The sequence below is a fragment of the Drosophila guanche genome, unplaced genomic scaffold (genome assembly GCF_900245975.1).
Source record: "Drosophila guanche unplaced genomic scaffold, DGUA_6, whole genome shotgun sequence".
NCBI lineage: Eukaryota > Metazoa > Arthropoda > Insecta > Diptera > Drosophilidae > Drosophila > Drosophila guanche.
The window spans coordinates 3,572,767-3,586,977 of NW_022995755.1; the positions used below are offsets into that span (position 1 = coordinate 3,572,767).

The window sequence follows — 14,211 nt, forward strand, 5'->3', positions numbered from 1 at the left end:
TGGTCGCACTAAAAATCCACTCAGCTGTTTGGCACGCCGCATTTTTTTGTTTATTTTTTTGACTCGTGAATTTCTTGAAATATTGATCATGTCGGAGGCCGATGAAAAGTGTCATTTGTAAGTAGCTGAGCCTCTCTCAAAATATATGTACTAATCAATTCCATTGCAGCTGCCATGCAGTGCCTTTCAAGTACAGCTGCCCCAAGTGCAATGCGCTGTACTGCAGCGTAGCTTGCTACAAGTCCCAGACACATCTCAAATGCTCCGAGGAGTTCTACAAATCCTGCATACAGGACGAGCTAGCCGGTGCGGCTACGGCGCCCGAAAGCCAGCAGGACATGAGAAAGATCTACGACATACTTAAGCGTATGAGGGAAACGGACGCTGGCTTCAATCCCAAAGATTTCGACGCAGATGGATTGGACAACCCGTTGGGTTCTGACAATGAGGAAGGACAAGAAGACGATGATGAGGAAGGACAAAAAGACGATGATGAGGAAGAAGCATTTGAAGAGGATTTGGAGGAGGACATCGCTGCGCGGCTAAAAGGAATAGACATCAACGACGCCGATGAAGTTTGGAGCCGCCTGACAGAGGAAGAACAAGGCGAGTTCCAGAAGCTAATTGCCAGTGGGGACATCATGAAGCTCATGCCGGACTACAAGCCCTGGTGGGGTAAAGCGAAGAACTCCAAGATTGTGGAAATTCCTGCTCCAGGAGAAGTAAAAAAAATAGACGACTCCATACCCGAAATCCACCAGAATATACGAAAGTTCTCGGATATTTGCCAGAAGACGCCGTCGCCCTGTCTACACTACAACTTGTGGAACATCTTGAGTGCGTATGCGTGCGTGGCCCGCTTCTACGCCGGCGAGCATCGAACCAATGCCAGCGAGGCTGCAGCGCATCTAGTGAATCTCAGCTCTACCCTGAAGTACGGCACCAACTTCGAGGACGCTGAAGACGCCATCATTTCAGTGGAAATGGAGGCCATCACCACGGGCAACGGGCCAGCGGGCGCTGCGGCAGTGGGTAGTGCAAGCGTGGGCACAAACTTCTTTGTCGAGAGCCGAGAACAGTTGAAGCTGGATGCCCGTCAGCTCATGGCTACGCGCGACCACAAACTTTCTGCCCTGAGCGACATTCTCCGCCTGCTGCAGCAATGCAAGGCGTTGATCAGCCGGAAGGCTTCCCAGGAGGCTGGGTTCCAGAAACTGTTTGCCCTGGCCAGCGGCAGCGTGGAGCTGAATCGAAGCAAAGTGTCGCAGTTGGCGAAGAAAATCGAGTTCTTGCTCTCGTATGTCAATAGAGAAGAGGTCCTCTGAAATATTTGTAAAAATATACACACAAATACACAAATGTACATACACATTCGTATTCAAAATCTTGTTTAATTTTTGTCTGGCTAAATTTGTTATACTTCGTACAAATGGACCATCTCATTTCAACTGGAACCGTTTTCGTCCGTGGTATGGTGCAATCTCTGATGTTAATTTTTGTAAGTACCTCAAATTGTGTGTCGTCTAAGATGTCGTTTTATTTTAAATGCAATCAAACCGAATATATAGATACTAAGCTTTGGTAGGAACATTTTCAAATATCTTATATTTGAAATTTTAGTTTGCCGAATAGGGATTGGAACTAGTTCCAAAGGACCATCAACTGAGAACGATTAGCCCATGGTTGACCAGTGGGCATTTGAATTGACGAAACTTTATTATGAAACTTGTAACGCATTTCAGGTGAGAGATATTGAGGTAAAAGTATAGTGTTATCAAAGCGGAAGGATGAATCTAAAAGAATAACTAAAAACTATTTTTCGCGGTAAATCTCAAGTTGTTCATCCGTTTATATGGAGCGGGGTTAAGTTGGTTAAGTTCGTTAATTTTCTCGGTATATTTTATAAATGAGAGGTATACTTTGGTATATTTCAGTGATTCAGTAGGTATATTTTATCGACAGATCCGCGGTCACACTGGCGCATAGTTTTTTTAGTTGGCAAAACTCGGTACTACGCTTTTTACGCTATTTTGTTATTTGGTAGGTCTTCCGCACTAGTTCTAAAACAGGCATCTTGTGCCTGCCCTGTCCGTGGGCTTAATTGATTGAAAGGCGCACAGTATAAGCTAAAACATGAGCGACAAAACGGACTTGGAACACACTCATGTAAACGCGTACGGTTTGCTTTGGGTGTAGCGGAATTTCAATGCGTGTACCCGTGGATGTGTGCTTGTGTGTGTGTGCGCTGCGGTGGTGTGTTCATAGGTGTGAGACTGGCAACAACAAAATCCCATCGGCCAGCAAGTGTTCTTCGTACGCTTCGCTTGTTAATAATTAAAGCAAAAAAGGAAACAATTTGCTGTGCGCACAGAGGAGATCTCTCTCTCCGTCCCTCTCTGTCGGCGCTGCCTTATGTAAGGTGCCTGGATACAAATGCAAATATTTACTGTTAATGGGCCTAAAAAGACAAAAAAAAAACCCAACGAGAAGTTCAATCTTTAAGATAAACGAGTTTCGCTTATCTCACTATGTGTGTGTGTGCCGTGATGTGCTGCTTATCTATCTCCACAAATATGCGAAGTATGCGTCAACCTGTTTCGTATACTTTCTGCTGAAAATTTCTACTGCTCCGCGCAAGTGGAGCCGCTGCAGCAGCAGCAAATCCCAAATACCTCTGCCAAACCAATGCTAAATAAGTAGTAGTTATGACTGCATGCAGCTAAATTTATAACCGCGCAAGCGAATCACCTGAAAAACCTGATGGAAATACTATAAAACACCGTAAGCAAAACCGATCGCGAAGCTATGGATGGCAATGACAACAAAATAGTTGCTTGGCCGATGGATGACGCCCAAAATCAAAGACATGTCGAGACGTGTCGTCGCTGTAGTGTATGTGTGTGTGTGTGTGAACGATTAAATTCCCCATTCAATGATGCACAATGTCCCCACCACATTATCCATGCTGGCCAATGCCTGATGATAACATAACAGCTACTTTAACAATGTGGTTTTGGTTGTGTATGAAGCAATTGCAGCATTTGTTTACGAACAGCTGATGGACTGACGAATGGACGGTCGGGTGGACGGAAAAACTCCACCACATTGATCACTGATAAGATAAGGAATTTCCCTTATTTCGACTATTGTCTGCTGAGACGTTATCGAGGTTCTAGTCTATACGCAATAAGGATTACGTAAAGTGGAGCACCATAAATGACTCACAAAAGTAAATGCTTAAAGTCTTATCGGCCATGCAAAGGAATGCTTTCCATAAATATCTGATCCATAAAAGATAACTTTTTTAGTGAGACCCACAACTATTAGGGTCAGACTCAAAATTAAACCGTAATCACCTTCAAGGCTGATTCCGATTTGGGTTTTAGGTGGGTTAAAGCAGCCGATCGCATTCCAGCACGTTGCAATGCTCACTCTTGGTCTTGTTCACGCAATTCAAATGTCTTGTATGCAATTTCAACAACTATTTGCCCTCGTATTTAGTGCTTACGAGTGCTAGTTTTGGCAATTTCTGAATTTTATGGTTGTACTTAGACTTTCTAAAGTAATTCCCAAAATCAAACATAGACCGGTACATGCAGATTCTCAGACTAGACTCTTAACCAAACAAACTCTTAATACACAAAGCAATCATCCTTGCATATATACGTAAGATATTGTTTAACAAACAATCGCGGCATAAAGTAATTTGTTGGCCTGAGATAAACCTACAAGTTTTTCTTATAAACAAAGAAAATTTTTGAAAAAACTTCTGTTGACGTAACTCAAATAATTTATGACTATTTCGTTCTGCCGCCAACCCCCTCTCTCGTTTCGCGTGTGGCCCTTGTTGATTGATTTATTTGATTAGTTTCAAATTTAATGGCATCCTCCATACCCCAAAATCCACAGGAAATGTCCCACCACAGCGATGATCAGCTCTTGCAGGCTGGAAGCGATTCCTTCTGGGAGCCCGGCAACTACAAACGCACCACCAAGCGCATCGAGGATGGCTACAAGTGAGTTCCAGATAGAGTACCACCATTTCCTCCCCTTTGCACCCCATCATATGTCTGTCTGTCAACGGTTGTACCGCAACAGTGTTGGGTCATTGCCAGCAAAAATCAAGTGAAACCAGTTTTCATTGTTGTACTCATCATATCCCAGTTTTAGGGTGTTATCAGTTGTTCAAATGTTTGTAACGCAACTAACAAAGTATCGTTGACAGCATAAACTGTTCGTATGTAATTATCTAATCTATTCTTAGTGAAACTATTTTTGAATAGAGAGAAAAACTCAATAAAACTCAGAGACAACTATTCCAGGGTATATAATCTTCGGCCCCCGAAGTAAGCCTTTCTGCATTATTATTAATTTGTTTTTACTTCCATCTCTCTCTCCTGCGCAGACTCTGCAATGACCTACAGCAACTGATTCAGGAGCGTGCCGACATCGAGAAGGGATATGCAAAAAGTTTGCGCGCCTGGTCAAAGAAATGGGGTGACTTCATTGAGAAAGGTAAGCAAGCGCAGGCAGATCAGGTGGGACTGTGATGAAGTGGAGTACAGATGGAGAGTTTTATAGTAGTGTGAGCGGTGGCTGTTGAACGAGAAATTCATCTTCTCCTCTCACACGCTGTGTGGCCAAGATATTTGTTTTACACATTCATTCACGCCCTGGTAGGTGGCGGAGGCCCAGTGGAGCGCGCCAGTGACCTGCTGATGGCGTTGGCGACTGCGTCACGTTGTCTTCCCACCGCTGACTCCTGCCCCTGGCACTGCCCCTGCCTCCTGGCCGATGGGTAGCTCTGTTCCTATTTGCCACATTCTGTACATCATTCTGAGCATTGTTGTTGCCGTTGGGCGATAAGTGGCTTAAGCTATTAATGGGCTTTTTGTTGTTGTTACCTCGTTTTTGTCCACTTCCATCGACTGAGACGGTGTGTTGGAAGCAGCGGCTGAGGCATTGCACAGTGTCACCAAACTGCACGAACAGCTTACGAATCATGTTAAAGATGAGCTGGTTGAGGGGATTCTTGAAGATATAAATAAACAAAGACACCATTCATTGAGTGTGCAGTGATTGCCGGCTCGAATTTTGCTGATTAGGATTTTTGTGTGTTTGGTTGGACTTCACCCTCCGCTGATCAATTAAATTCTTAAGGAATTCTGAGCTCTTGCTATTCCACATATTTTTATCATATGTTTATGTAGTTTCCAAGTTCATTTGCTATTCCCAAAAAATTCCTATGTATACACATATATTGGGGTACATATTAATATGGATATCCGGCACAATGTGCGCAGTGCGCTTCTTCGCGAAATGAAATCGAGTACACAGCGTTCGCAAAGTTGGTAACCGCTTTGCCTCATTGCTGGCGGCTGTTGTTGCTGTGCTGTCCACTTTCACAGTAACCAAGCCAAAGCCAAAGCCAATTGCAAAAGCGGCTACTTCTTCCACCGCCGCCTACTCCCGGCCACTACCACTGCCTACTCTTCTGCTGTCCCCACGTATACATATACAAATACGAGCGGAATTTGCCTAGTTTTGCGTCTAGCTAGAGTCAGAGGCAACGGATGCAGAGAGGCAGTGGCAGCGGCAGAGGCCGCAGCAGAAGCAGAAGCTCCAGCTAGTGCCCATCCAGACTAGACCAAACCGGCACCAAAGCGTCGCTTGAAATGGTTTCAAAAATCAATGCGACGGGGAAAATAGAACGAGTTATTTCTGTGCTAAGCGTCTCAATTTCTATATATCTCTGAGTGAACGAGTCTGTGTGTGTAGTGGTAGGGAGAGGGGCAGGGGGGCAGTGGGCATCCGATTGAGAATAGTCTGTCGTTAGTCAAACGAGTTTCGTGCATTTCCAATTATAAGACGAGCATCATATAAATTTTGATTACAGTTTGCGCTCTTTGTTAGCGACTAATAAAAAATGCCAAAAATGTGAGGTATTTATTCGACCCACTCGGACCCACAAACACATATAAACTATTTATGTATGTATGTACATATGTACGATCGCACGAACCATAACCATACAAACCGATATTCTCGAGCACGCTCCTCCTCGACTCGCGACTGGCTTGGGTGTTTTCAGGTGATTAGATAAAACGTAGAAGTGCTCCGCATCGTAATGGTTCGTGTTTACGTCGCTGTAGGGCCGGGCCGAGTCGAGCCGGGGCGCAAGATGACGTCAACCGGAGGCGACAACTGTATAATCTATAAATAATTGGGGATCAGTTTGTGTAAGAGATTTGCTTGATTGGTTCCAGGGCCGGAATACGGCACCACCGAGGCGGCCTGGAAGGGTGTGCTGACGGAGTCGGAGCGCGTCTGCGATGTGCACATGAAGATCAAGGACAGCCTGTGCAACGATGTCAACAGCCAGATCAAGACGTGGCAGAAGGAGAACTACCATCACACGCTCATGCAGATCAAGGAGCGCAAGGATATGGACGATATGTTCAAGAAGGCCCAAAAGCCGTGGGCCAAGCTGCTGGCCAAGGTCGAGAAGGCCAAGGCCGACTATCACTCGGCCTGCAAGACAGAACGCAGTGCAACCAATCAAGAGCGCAATGCCAATGCTGACAGTTCACTGTCCCCCGATCAGGTAAATATTACATTATCATAGATAATCCTTGCTAATTGTTTGTGTTTTGTTGCAGGTGAAGAAAATGCACGATCGCGTGCAAAAGACCAAAGATCAAGTGCAAAAGTGCCGCGAAAAGTACGAGCAAGCCATTTCCGAAATCACCAAATACAATTCGGTTTACATTGAGGACATGACATCTGTGTATGAAAAGTGCCAAACCATGGAGAAGACGCGGCTGCAGTTCTTCAAAGACATTTTGTTCAATGTGCACTCGAGTCTGGATCTCACCAAAGTGCAAAGGTTCGGTCGTAGCTCCCTTGTGTGTTCCTTAATTTTACTGAACTTTGTTTGCTTTGCTTGCTTGCTTGCAGCCTGCCCCAAATCTATGACGAATTCTATCATACGATCAACAATGCGGACCAGCAGAAGGATCTGAAGTGGTGGTCCAACAATCATGGTATTAACATGGCCATGAATTGGCCAATATTTGTGGTACGTTGTCTACCCTGTCTATAGTCTCTGTTGGCTCTATTTAATTGGATTACTCTCTGCATGTTTAGGAATACACGGAGGAATTCCGCGACATTGCCAAGGGCAACAAATCAAAAGAGGCACTCCCGGCGGCACCCATAACGCTCATTAATCAGCGACCTGTTGCCGAAGAGGGCATCCACGTAAGCCTTTGTTTGTTGCGTTGTATATTTTCATGAATGCTAATCGTGGTTATGTTCTCCTTCCCTAACATCACAGGAATACCACTCCACAAACAGTCTCAAGAAGAGCAACAGCGCCGGAGGAAGCGCCAGCAGCAGAGCGAGCGGCAAGAGCGAACAAGCGGCAACGCCATCATCTGCCACAACAACTGAAGCCAGAACGTCAGCAGCGCCAGCAGCCGCTGGCTCGACGACAGCGGCAGCAGCAGCCACGGTAACAGCAGCGGCGTCAACGGGAGCGGCAGCGGCAGCGGTAGCACCGAATCGCAATCCGAGCGTAACGTAAGTTGAAACATTTTGTATTGTTTTGAATTACGATACACCCGCCCGGTCCCACAGACACGTTTCGCGTTGAAGCGCTCATTTTCATTGAACTAATTGATTTCAATTCGTGTACTCTCTCGTACAAAACATACAAACCCGTGCAGCAATGGCAACGGCAAAGTCGACTCCAACCCATTCGACGAGGAGGAGGAGTGGGATGAGGCCGACAACGTGCTGGTCGACAACGGTGAGCCGGGCGTGCCAGTCAAAGCGCTGTACGATTACGAGGGCGCTGAAAGTGATGAGCTCACATTCAAACAAGGTGCGTGAAGCCATCCATCTGACCAGATCTGGTTCGTTTCTAATCTGGTTCCCCATCTCCATCTTTCTATCTTTGCACATGGCAGGTGATGTTTTTGAAAAGCTCGAAGATGAGGACGAGCAGGGCTGGTGCAAGGGACGCATGAATGGGCGCGTTGGCTTATATCCGGCCAACTATGTGGAACTTTGTGCCGCGTAAGCGGAGAACTCTGGCTTCGAAGTCGTTAAACAGATATATGAATGCATATACTTACGTATATAAACATAGAAATAAACTGAGGTTGGAGACGCATTTGCGGATTAATGCGAATACAGTAAAACAGTCGTTGATGAAAATATTACCATACATATGTATTAGACTTTGTTATGAGCAATCGGCCCACACTTACTCGTATAGTGTGGGGCATTTAAGGTACGACGGCATTAGGCATTGAATCTTCTTACAAGCAATGGCTATCCTAATCTACCAATCAAGAAACCAACCAACCTACCAATTAAATAACTCACCAACTGTAGCAATGCGACAGACAGCAGCCCGATGCAACTTCGAGCAGAATAACTTAGCTAAAAACGTCGTCATATGAAGGAACAACAATAAGTGTAAGCGTCAACCATATGAAATGACATTACGAACTAAATGTATTATGTAGTTTATGCTATGTATAACAAACTGAAACTGAAATTATGTATTGTATTGCATTGTATATTTTTTGTCAGGCTGTGGTCGCACTTTTATCCACTTGTTGGGCCGTTCGTTACCTTTTAGTGATCGGCCGGCCGGCCGGAGCGAGCGGAGCGACTGCCCTGCCAGATTTCGATATTGTACATGCATAGCATTTGTAATGCGTTTTCTTGAACATTTTATTATTTATGAAGTTTTGTGTATAATGGATTATGTATACGTATATTATTGTACATGTACATTTTTAAATGACTTAAATTATTGAAATAAAACATAAAAAATACAAGATTTGCAATGGTTCTAACTCGTTAGCGAAAAGTGTGAACTATTTATGTGTATTCTTCCCGCTCTCTTAAGTATTATACACTGTCATAAAAAAATGCAAAGTACGTTTATATGTATCTGTGGACAGCGCGCACACATTCACAGGTTATCAGTGGAAAGAGGCATTAAAAACGGACCTTGCAGTTCTGCGGACTAGCCCTTGCCTAGCTATCTGACTAGCCCAGCCAGTACAGGATGGACCAGCCCATGGCCTAGCCGATGTGGACTAGCCGTAAACAGGGCCGTGCAGATCCCTCTTGTATATCAATCTACACATTTCAATCATAGCATCAGCCCCTACGGAAAAAAAGCTCAACAAAAGTGTGAACAGCCTTTTACACTGACCTTACAATTGTTACTCGTATTATTTATTCTTCCGTTTCTTAAGAATTTTATGAATAAAGGTTTGAATTATTTTGTGTACAAGTTCACAGTGTTGCATTGTAGGTATATATTGGGCTATTATTATTATAGAAATAGTAATAATTCGTACATTTTAAATACATTTCACATACACCACAGTTCACCCCGTTCATTGTTTGGTTTCTTCGAAACTATTCCACTATTCTTGGGAATATATCGATACGACTGTATACACCCTCCTACAAACAATGATAGCAAACGCTGTTACTTAATATTAGGTATGTTAAATGAAGTAAACAAAATATGATTAATGCCATAGTGACATCAACAAATTACGGACAGCATAAAACACCGATCTCAAGAATACACTGACTTGCACATTTGCGCAGCTGTAGGTACCTGTACCTATGTATATATTTTTGCTTATTGTCTAAATTAAGACCTGCTGTAATAATTAGCATATTTCGAAACAAATTCCATTGAGCTTGACTCAGACTTTATAGTTCGCTTAGACAGTTCCGCTTGGCTTGAAATTGCATCTATGTAAGTATAATTTTGAGCTTTGAATATGAAACGTGCGATTAAATTGTTAATGGTCACGATCCTTAATGTTCGGGAGTGTGATTTTTTATACACTATTTACAGAAGGGGTAATGCATGGCAGCAATGTTGTTGCCTTGAAGCTGTCGAAGCGATAGTGAGCTAATGCCTCACTGGTAGATAAATATTCTAGCAGTTGTAGCAAGAAGCGCGAACAGTTCGGACACATCGCTCCGAATATAAATAATAAAATAATAGATTTTTCCACGGAAATGCTGTTGATAAGGGCGAGTCGAGGGCATGCTAAGCACTAAATACCAGCTAATTCCGACTGACGAGCATTCGCCCAAGGAGACAAGCTCTTCACCATGGATAGTGAAGTTCTTAGTTATTTTTGTGGGACTCTCTACTCTTGCTTTTTACACTTGGAGTCCCGTGGTAGACTTACCAGAGACCAGCACCCTGGCTACTCCGAGTGCGAATGAGGCGTTGACAAAGTGGGAAGCGATTCAAGTAACCTCTAACTTTAAAGAGGATATCACGGACAATGAACATTCATCAACGAAAAATGAACATCCAACAACCGACAACGATCAGTCAACTACAGACAATGAGCATCCAACAACGGACAAAGAACCACCAACTACGCATACTGAACATCCTTCAACGGGCAATGAACACTCAACAACGGACAAAAAACCTTCAACTACTCACAATCCAAACCCACCCACGGACAATGAACACTCATCCGCGGAAAACGAGAAGTCGACCACAAACTTAGTCTATCAGCAATCGACAGCCAGGACCACCAAAGCATCAGAGTCCGCTGGGAAGGAAAAGTTCTTTGTGAATACGCCTCAGTGTCAAATGCCCTATCTTAACCCCTTCTCCAAAAATATCTTGAAAATATACCACAGGAAACACTATGTAGTGTGTGATAAGAGACCGGACATGCTGAAAGTCAGCTACAATGAACAAGATCAGACCTACAAACTGCACATGAACTCTGCCAATTCGACATGTTGCTACAAGCAGATCTTGAGAGCAGGAGTTCGGACAAAAGCTGACTATCAGTACAAGTAAGTGCCGAACAAATACGGAGAAATATGCATTATTGATTATTACTTGCGCAGGTTGCTTCCATGCGTTACGTTCTCCCAGGATTATGTGGTACCCAACCACGTGGAGGCTGTGATCACTCAATGCCGTCTGTCTAACAGATCGAAAGTTTTGCAAGAGGATGGCTTTAGCTTTGTGCATCCACGAAAGTCAGACCCCACGCCTCCATCCTCTGCTGCTGTGGGTACGAAGAGAAGACCAAGTGTTCTGCTCTGGGGCATCGATTCGCTTTCACGCATGAACTTTGAGCTAACCATGCCACAGACGTACAAGTATTTCCGGGAACAGCCCTGGTACGAGCTGCAGGGATATAATAAGGTTGCGCAGCACATCCTACTCTTTGATTCATTGATTAATTTGAGATTTCTGTTTCTGTAGATGGGCGACAATACGTTTCCCAATCTGATGGCCATACTCACGGGCTTCAACCAAACCCGATCATACTCGAAGTGCCGACCAACTGCTGTGGGTGGCCTGGATGCCTGCCCCATGATCTGGAAGAACTTCAAGGCGAAAGGCTACGCAACCGCCTATGCAGAGGACTGGAGCAGTACATCGACATTCGATTATCTGAAGATGGGCTTTCGCACGCCTCCCACGGATGTATATGGACGTCCGCTGATCCTGGGCCTCGAGAAGGAACTGAAGAAAACGTACATAAAGGGCATACCATATTGCTTGGGACGAAAGTCTGCCGCTGAGTACATCTACGACATGGCCGAGCAGTTTACAGAGGTTCACAAGGATCGTAACTTCTTTGGCATGTTCTGGACGAACTCCTTCAGCCACAACGACTTTTCCATGCCCTCGGCCATGGATACCAGAATGGTCAAGTACATGCGATCCCTCGATCACAATGGGATCATGAACAACACCATTGTGATCTTTTTCAGCGATCATGGAAGTCGATTTGGGGTGCTGCGCAGCTTAGACAGTGGTTTCCTAGAGGAGCGGCTGCCGGTTATTTACATGCGTATCCCCAAATGGATGCGAGACAAGTACCCAGAGTTCGTGCACAGCTTGAAGGCAAACAAGAACCGGCTGACTTCGCCCTACGACATCCATGCCACACTCAAACACATCTTGGAGCTGGACACACCCGCCGATCAGTTGCCACGACCCGAGGGCTGTCCCACGTGTCACAGCGTCTTCCAGGCGGTGTCCCTGTCCAGGAACTGTTCCCTAGCCGGCATCGATCACCATTGGTGCGGATGTGTTGGCTTCACGGAGGTTTCCTCCACAGATCCAATGGCCAGGGCGATGGCAGAGCAGCTCGTGGAGGCCATTAACAAGTTCCTGACAGGCCTGAACCTCACGCAAAAGTGTCAAACTCTGAAGCTTGCCAAAATATTGTCCGTTCACAGGAATGGTAATGGTAATTCCAATGCCTATCTGGTACGGCTAAACATTTCCCCCGGTGGAGGTTCCCTCGAGGCCTCCGCCGAGTGGAACCCCAAGACCCAAAGAATCTCCACTACGGTGACCAGCATCAGTCGACTGGACTCGTATGCGACACAGTCGAAGTGCGTTCTGGTGAAGGCAGCAAAGAAGTTTTGTGTGTGCAAAAAATAATCGGGTTCGATCAGCACCGGGCAACCGCAGGACCACAGCACAAAAGGAACCACAGCTCTGTATCTGTTCGGCATCTCGTGACCATTGTTCCGGACTCGTTGGACTCTATCTCTAGGGACGATCTCGTGGTGAATGGTTTTGGTATCTGCCAACTGTTTCCGCAACTAATTTCGGTATCGTGATTGTGCAAAGAGCAAATTAGTTGACAATTACATGACAATTGGCTTGGGATACTCTCGCATAATTGCCATGATCAGATTGTTCAAAGAAAGCGCAAAGTAATTAATTTTAATTGTATATCTATGTACATATATGTATATTTAAATTGTTTTACCCATGTTAACTAGTGTTAACTAGCCACAGAAGCCACAAAATCCATTTTTTTTACTTCACTATCAGTACAATGTTTCACTTTCTACTATCTCGATGGCACTTGAATCGTGAGCACTTGGGTGGTAAAACTCAAACTTATATTGATGAAAGTACTCATTATTTTGGACATATCAATTCGCATTATAAATCTATTCGATCTTTACTATTGCCAAAAATACAACTCAAAATACATGTTTTAGATCTTATCATTCCTAGGCAAAAGCACAACAATTCAGATGTTCTGATAAAAGTTAAATAAGTATTTGTTATCTAGGATAAAGAAATGACAATGTTATAAACGAAATCATAACTTTTCACGGGCGTGTGGATGCTATAAAGCTTATCTGAAAAGTGAATTCATAGTAGCTTGAGTTTAAGCATGCAATAAAAAAAGTAAAGAGCAAACCCATCCAGTGTTTATTAGGCACATTTGAGCATTAAGGCAAACAGATATAGATAGAAGTGCACATCTTCCTCGCTTAGCTAACCATATGCTAACTATCCAATGGTAATATGAAATTAATATTGTAATTGATACTTTCGGAACCCTCTCGGAGCCGCAAAAACTCGTTTCGCGATTGCAACTGTTGTGAAAACAAATTTACGAGTCAATCAAAACATACACACATCAAAATATATCAGGCTCAACTTGTTTTCCCATTGACATGGGCTGGATTGGAGTGGTTGGGATTGGATGGGATGGAATGGAAGGACACGAAAACATGGCAGCCGGATGAGTTCATTAGAGGCGCAGGGTGAATTTTCTTCACCACAACAAGCACCACCCCAAGCAAACCTCAAATGATAACCACAACAAACAAAATGTGTAAAGCCTAACAAACGAAGTGTGGATACTCTTTATAAGTACTTCATGAAATCAACATACCAGACCCCTTCAAGGCTTGATCTGGCGATGAGCTTGAACATAGGTTAATGTTCGGTAGTTTAATAGCGAATTCCTGGGAATTATTCATAAATAATATATGCTCGGATCTAATCAAGGGACGTTCGTGAATGAAAACTGAGAGTCAAATTATTAGTATTTTACTAGTCAAATAATATGTTTACCAATCAAAAACTTTGCGACAAATTGTCAATGCTCCGTTTTACGTATCTAATGCAAACATCCACAAAGATCTGAATATTCCAACCATTAAAGAAGAAATAAAGAAAACTAGTAAGAAATACATCGACAGACTCCACAACCACGAAAATAATTTAGCCTTAAGTCTATTAGACAATAGCCTAACAGTAAGAAGACTGAAAAGATACCACATTCTCGATATCCCTGATAGATAAATTTAACAAACTAAAAAGATGTTATATATAATAGCAGGGCTCATTGGAAAACTGCT

The 14,211-nt window shown here is 43.9% G+C and overlaps 3 protein-coding genes across 6 annotated transcripts in view; all 3 read left to right on the plus strand.

Moving 5' to 3' along the window:
• On the plus strand, positions 1-1,365 carry LOC117589862 (zinc finger HIT domain-containing protein 2). Its single transcript, XM_034282130.1, has 2 exons — positions 1-117; positions 170-1,365. Exons 1-2 carry the CDS (start codon positions 89-91, stop codon positions 1,323-1,325), a joined length of 1,185 nt encoding a protein of 394 aa, XP_034138021.1. The 5' UTR covers positions 1-88; the 3' UTR covers positions 1,326-1,365.
• LOC117589861 (protein kinase C and casein kinase II substrate protein 3) overlaps positions 1,356-14,211 on the plus strand; it is a 19,346-nt gene continuing 6,490 nt past the window's right edge. The window contains exons 1-10 of one of the 4 annotated variants that reach the window (XM_034282127.1): positions 1,356-1,498; positions 3,910-4,016; positions 4,406-4,515; positions 6,267-6,604; positions 6,660-6,886; positions 6,958-7,078; positions 7,147-7,260; positions 7,337-7,581; positions 7,728-7,885; positions 7,971-8,104. In XM_034282127.1, coding sequence (XP_034138018.1) covers positions 1,430-1,498; positions 3,910-4,016; positions 4,406-4,515; positions 6,267-6,604; positions 6,660-6,886; positions 6,958-7,078; positions 7,147-7,260; positions 7,337-7,581; positions 7,728-7,885; positions 7,971-8,083 — 1,602 coding nt within the window. In that variant the 5' untranslated portion in view covers positions 1,356-1,429 and the 3' untranslated portion in view covers positions 8,084-8,104. Of the gene's footprint in view, positions 1,499-1,951; positions 2,041-3,909; positions 4,017-4,405; positions 4,516-6,266; positions 6,605-6,659; positions 6,887-6,957; positions 7,079-7,146; positions 7,261-7,336; positions 7,582-7,638; positions 7,886-7,970; positions 8,570-14,211 lie in introns of those variants that run through there. The other 3 variants (XM_034282125.1, XM_034282128.1, XM_034282129.1) reach the window with 3 other exon arrangements.
• On the plus strand, positions 10,000-13,670 carry LOC117589856. The gene is made up of 3 exons (XM_034282121.1): positions 10,000-10,872; positions 10,927-11,230; positions 11,291-13,670. Exons 1-3 carry the CDS (start codon positions 10,094-10,096, stop codon positions 12,482-12,484), a joined length of 2,277 nt encoding a protein of 758 aa, XP_034138012.1. The 5' UTR covers positions 10,000-10,093; the 3' UTR covers positions 12,485-13,670.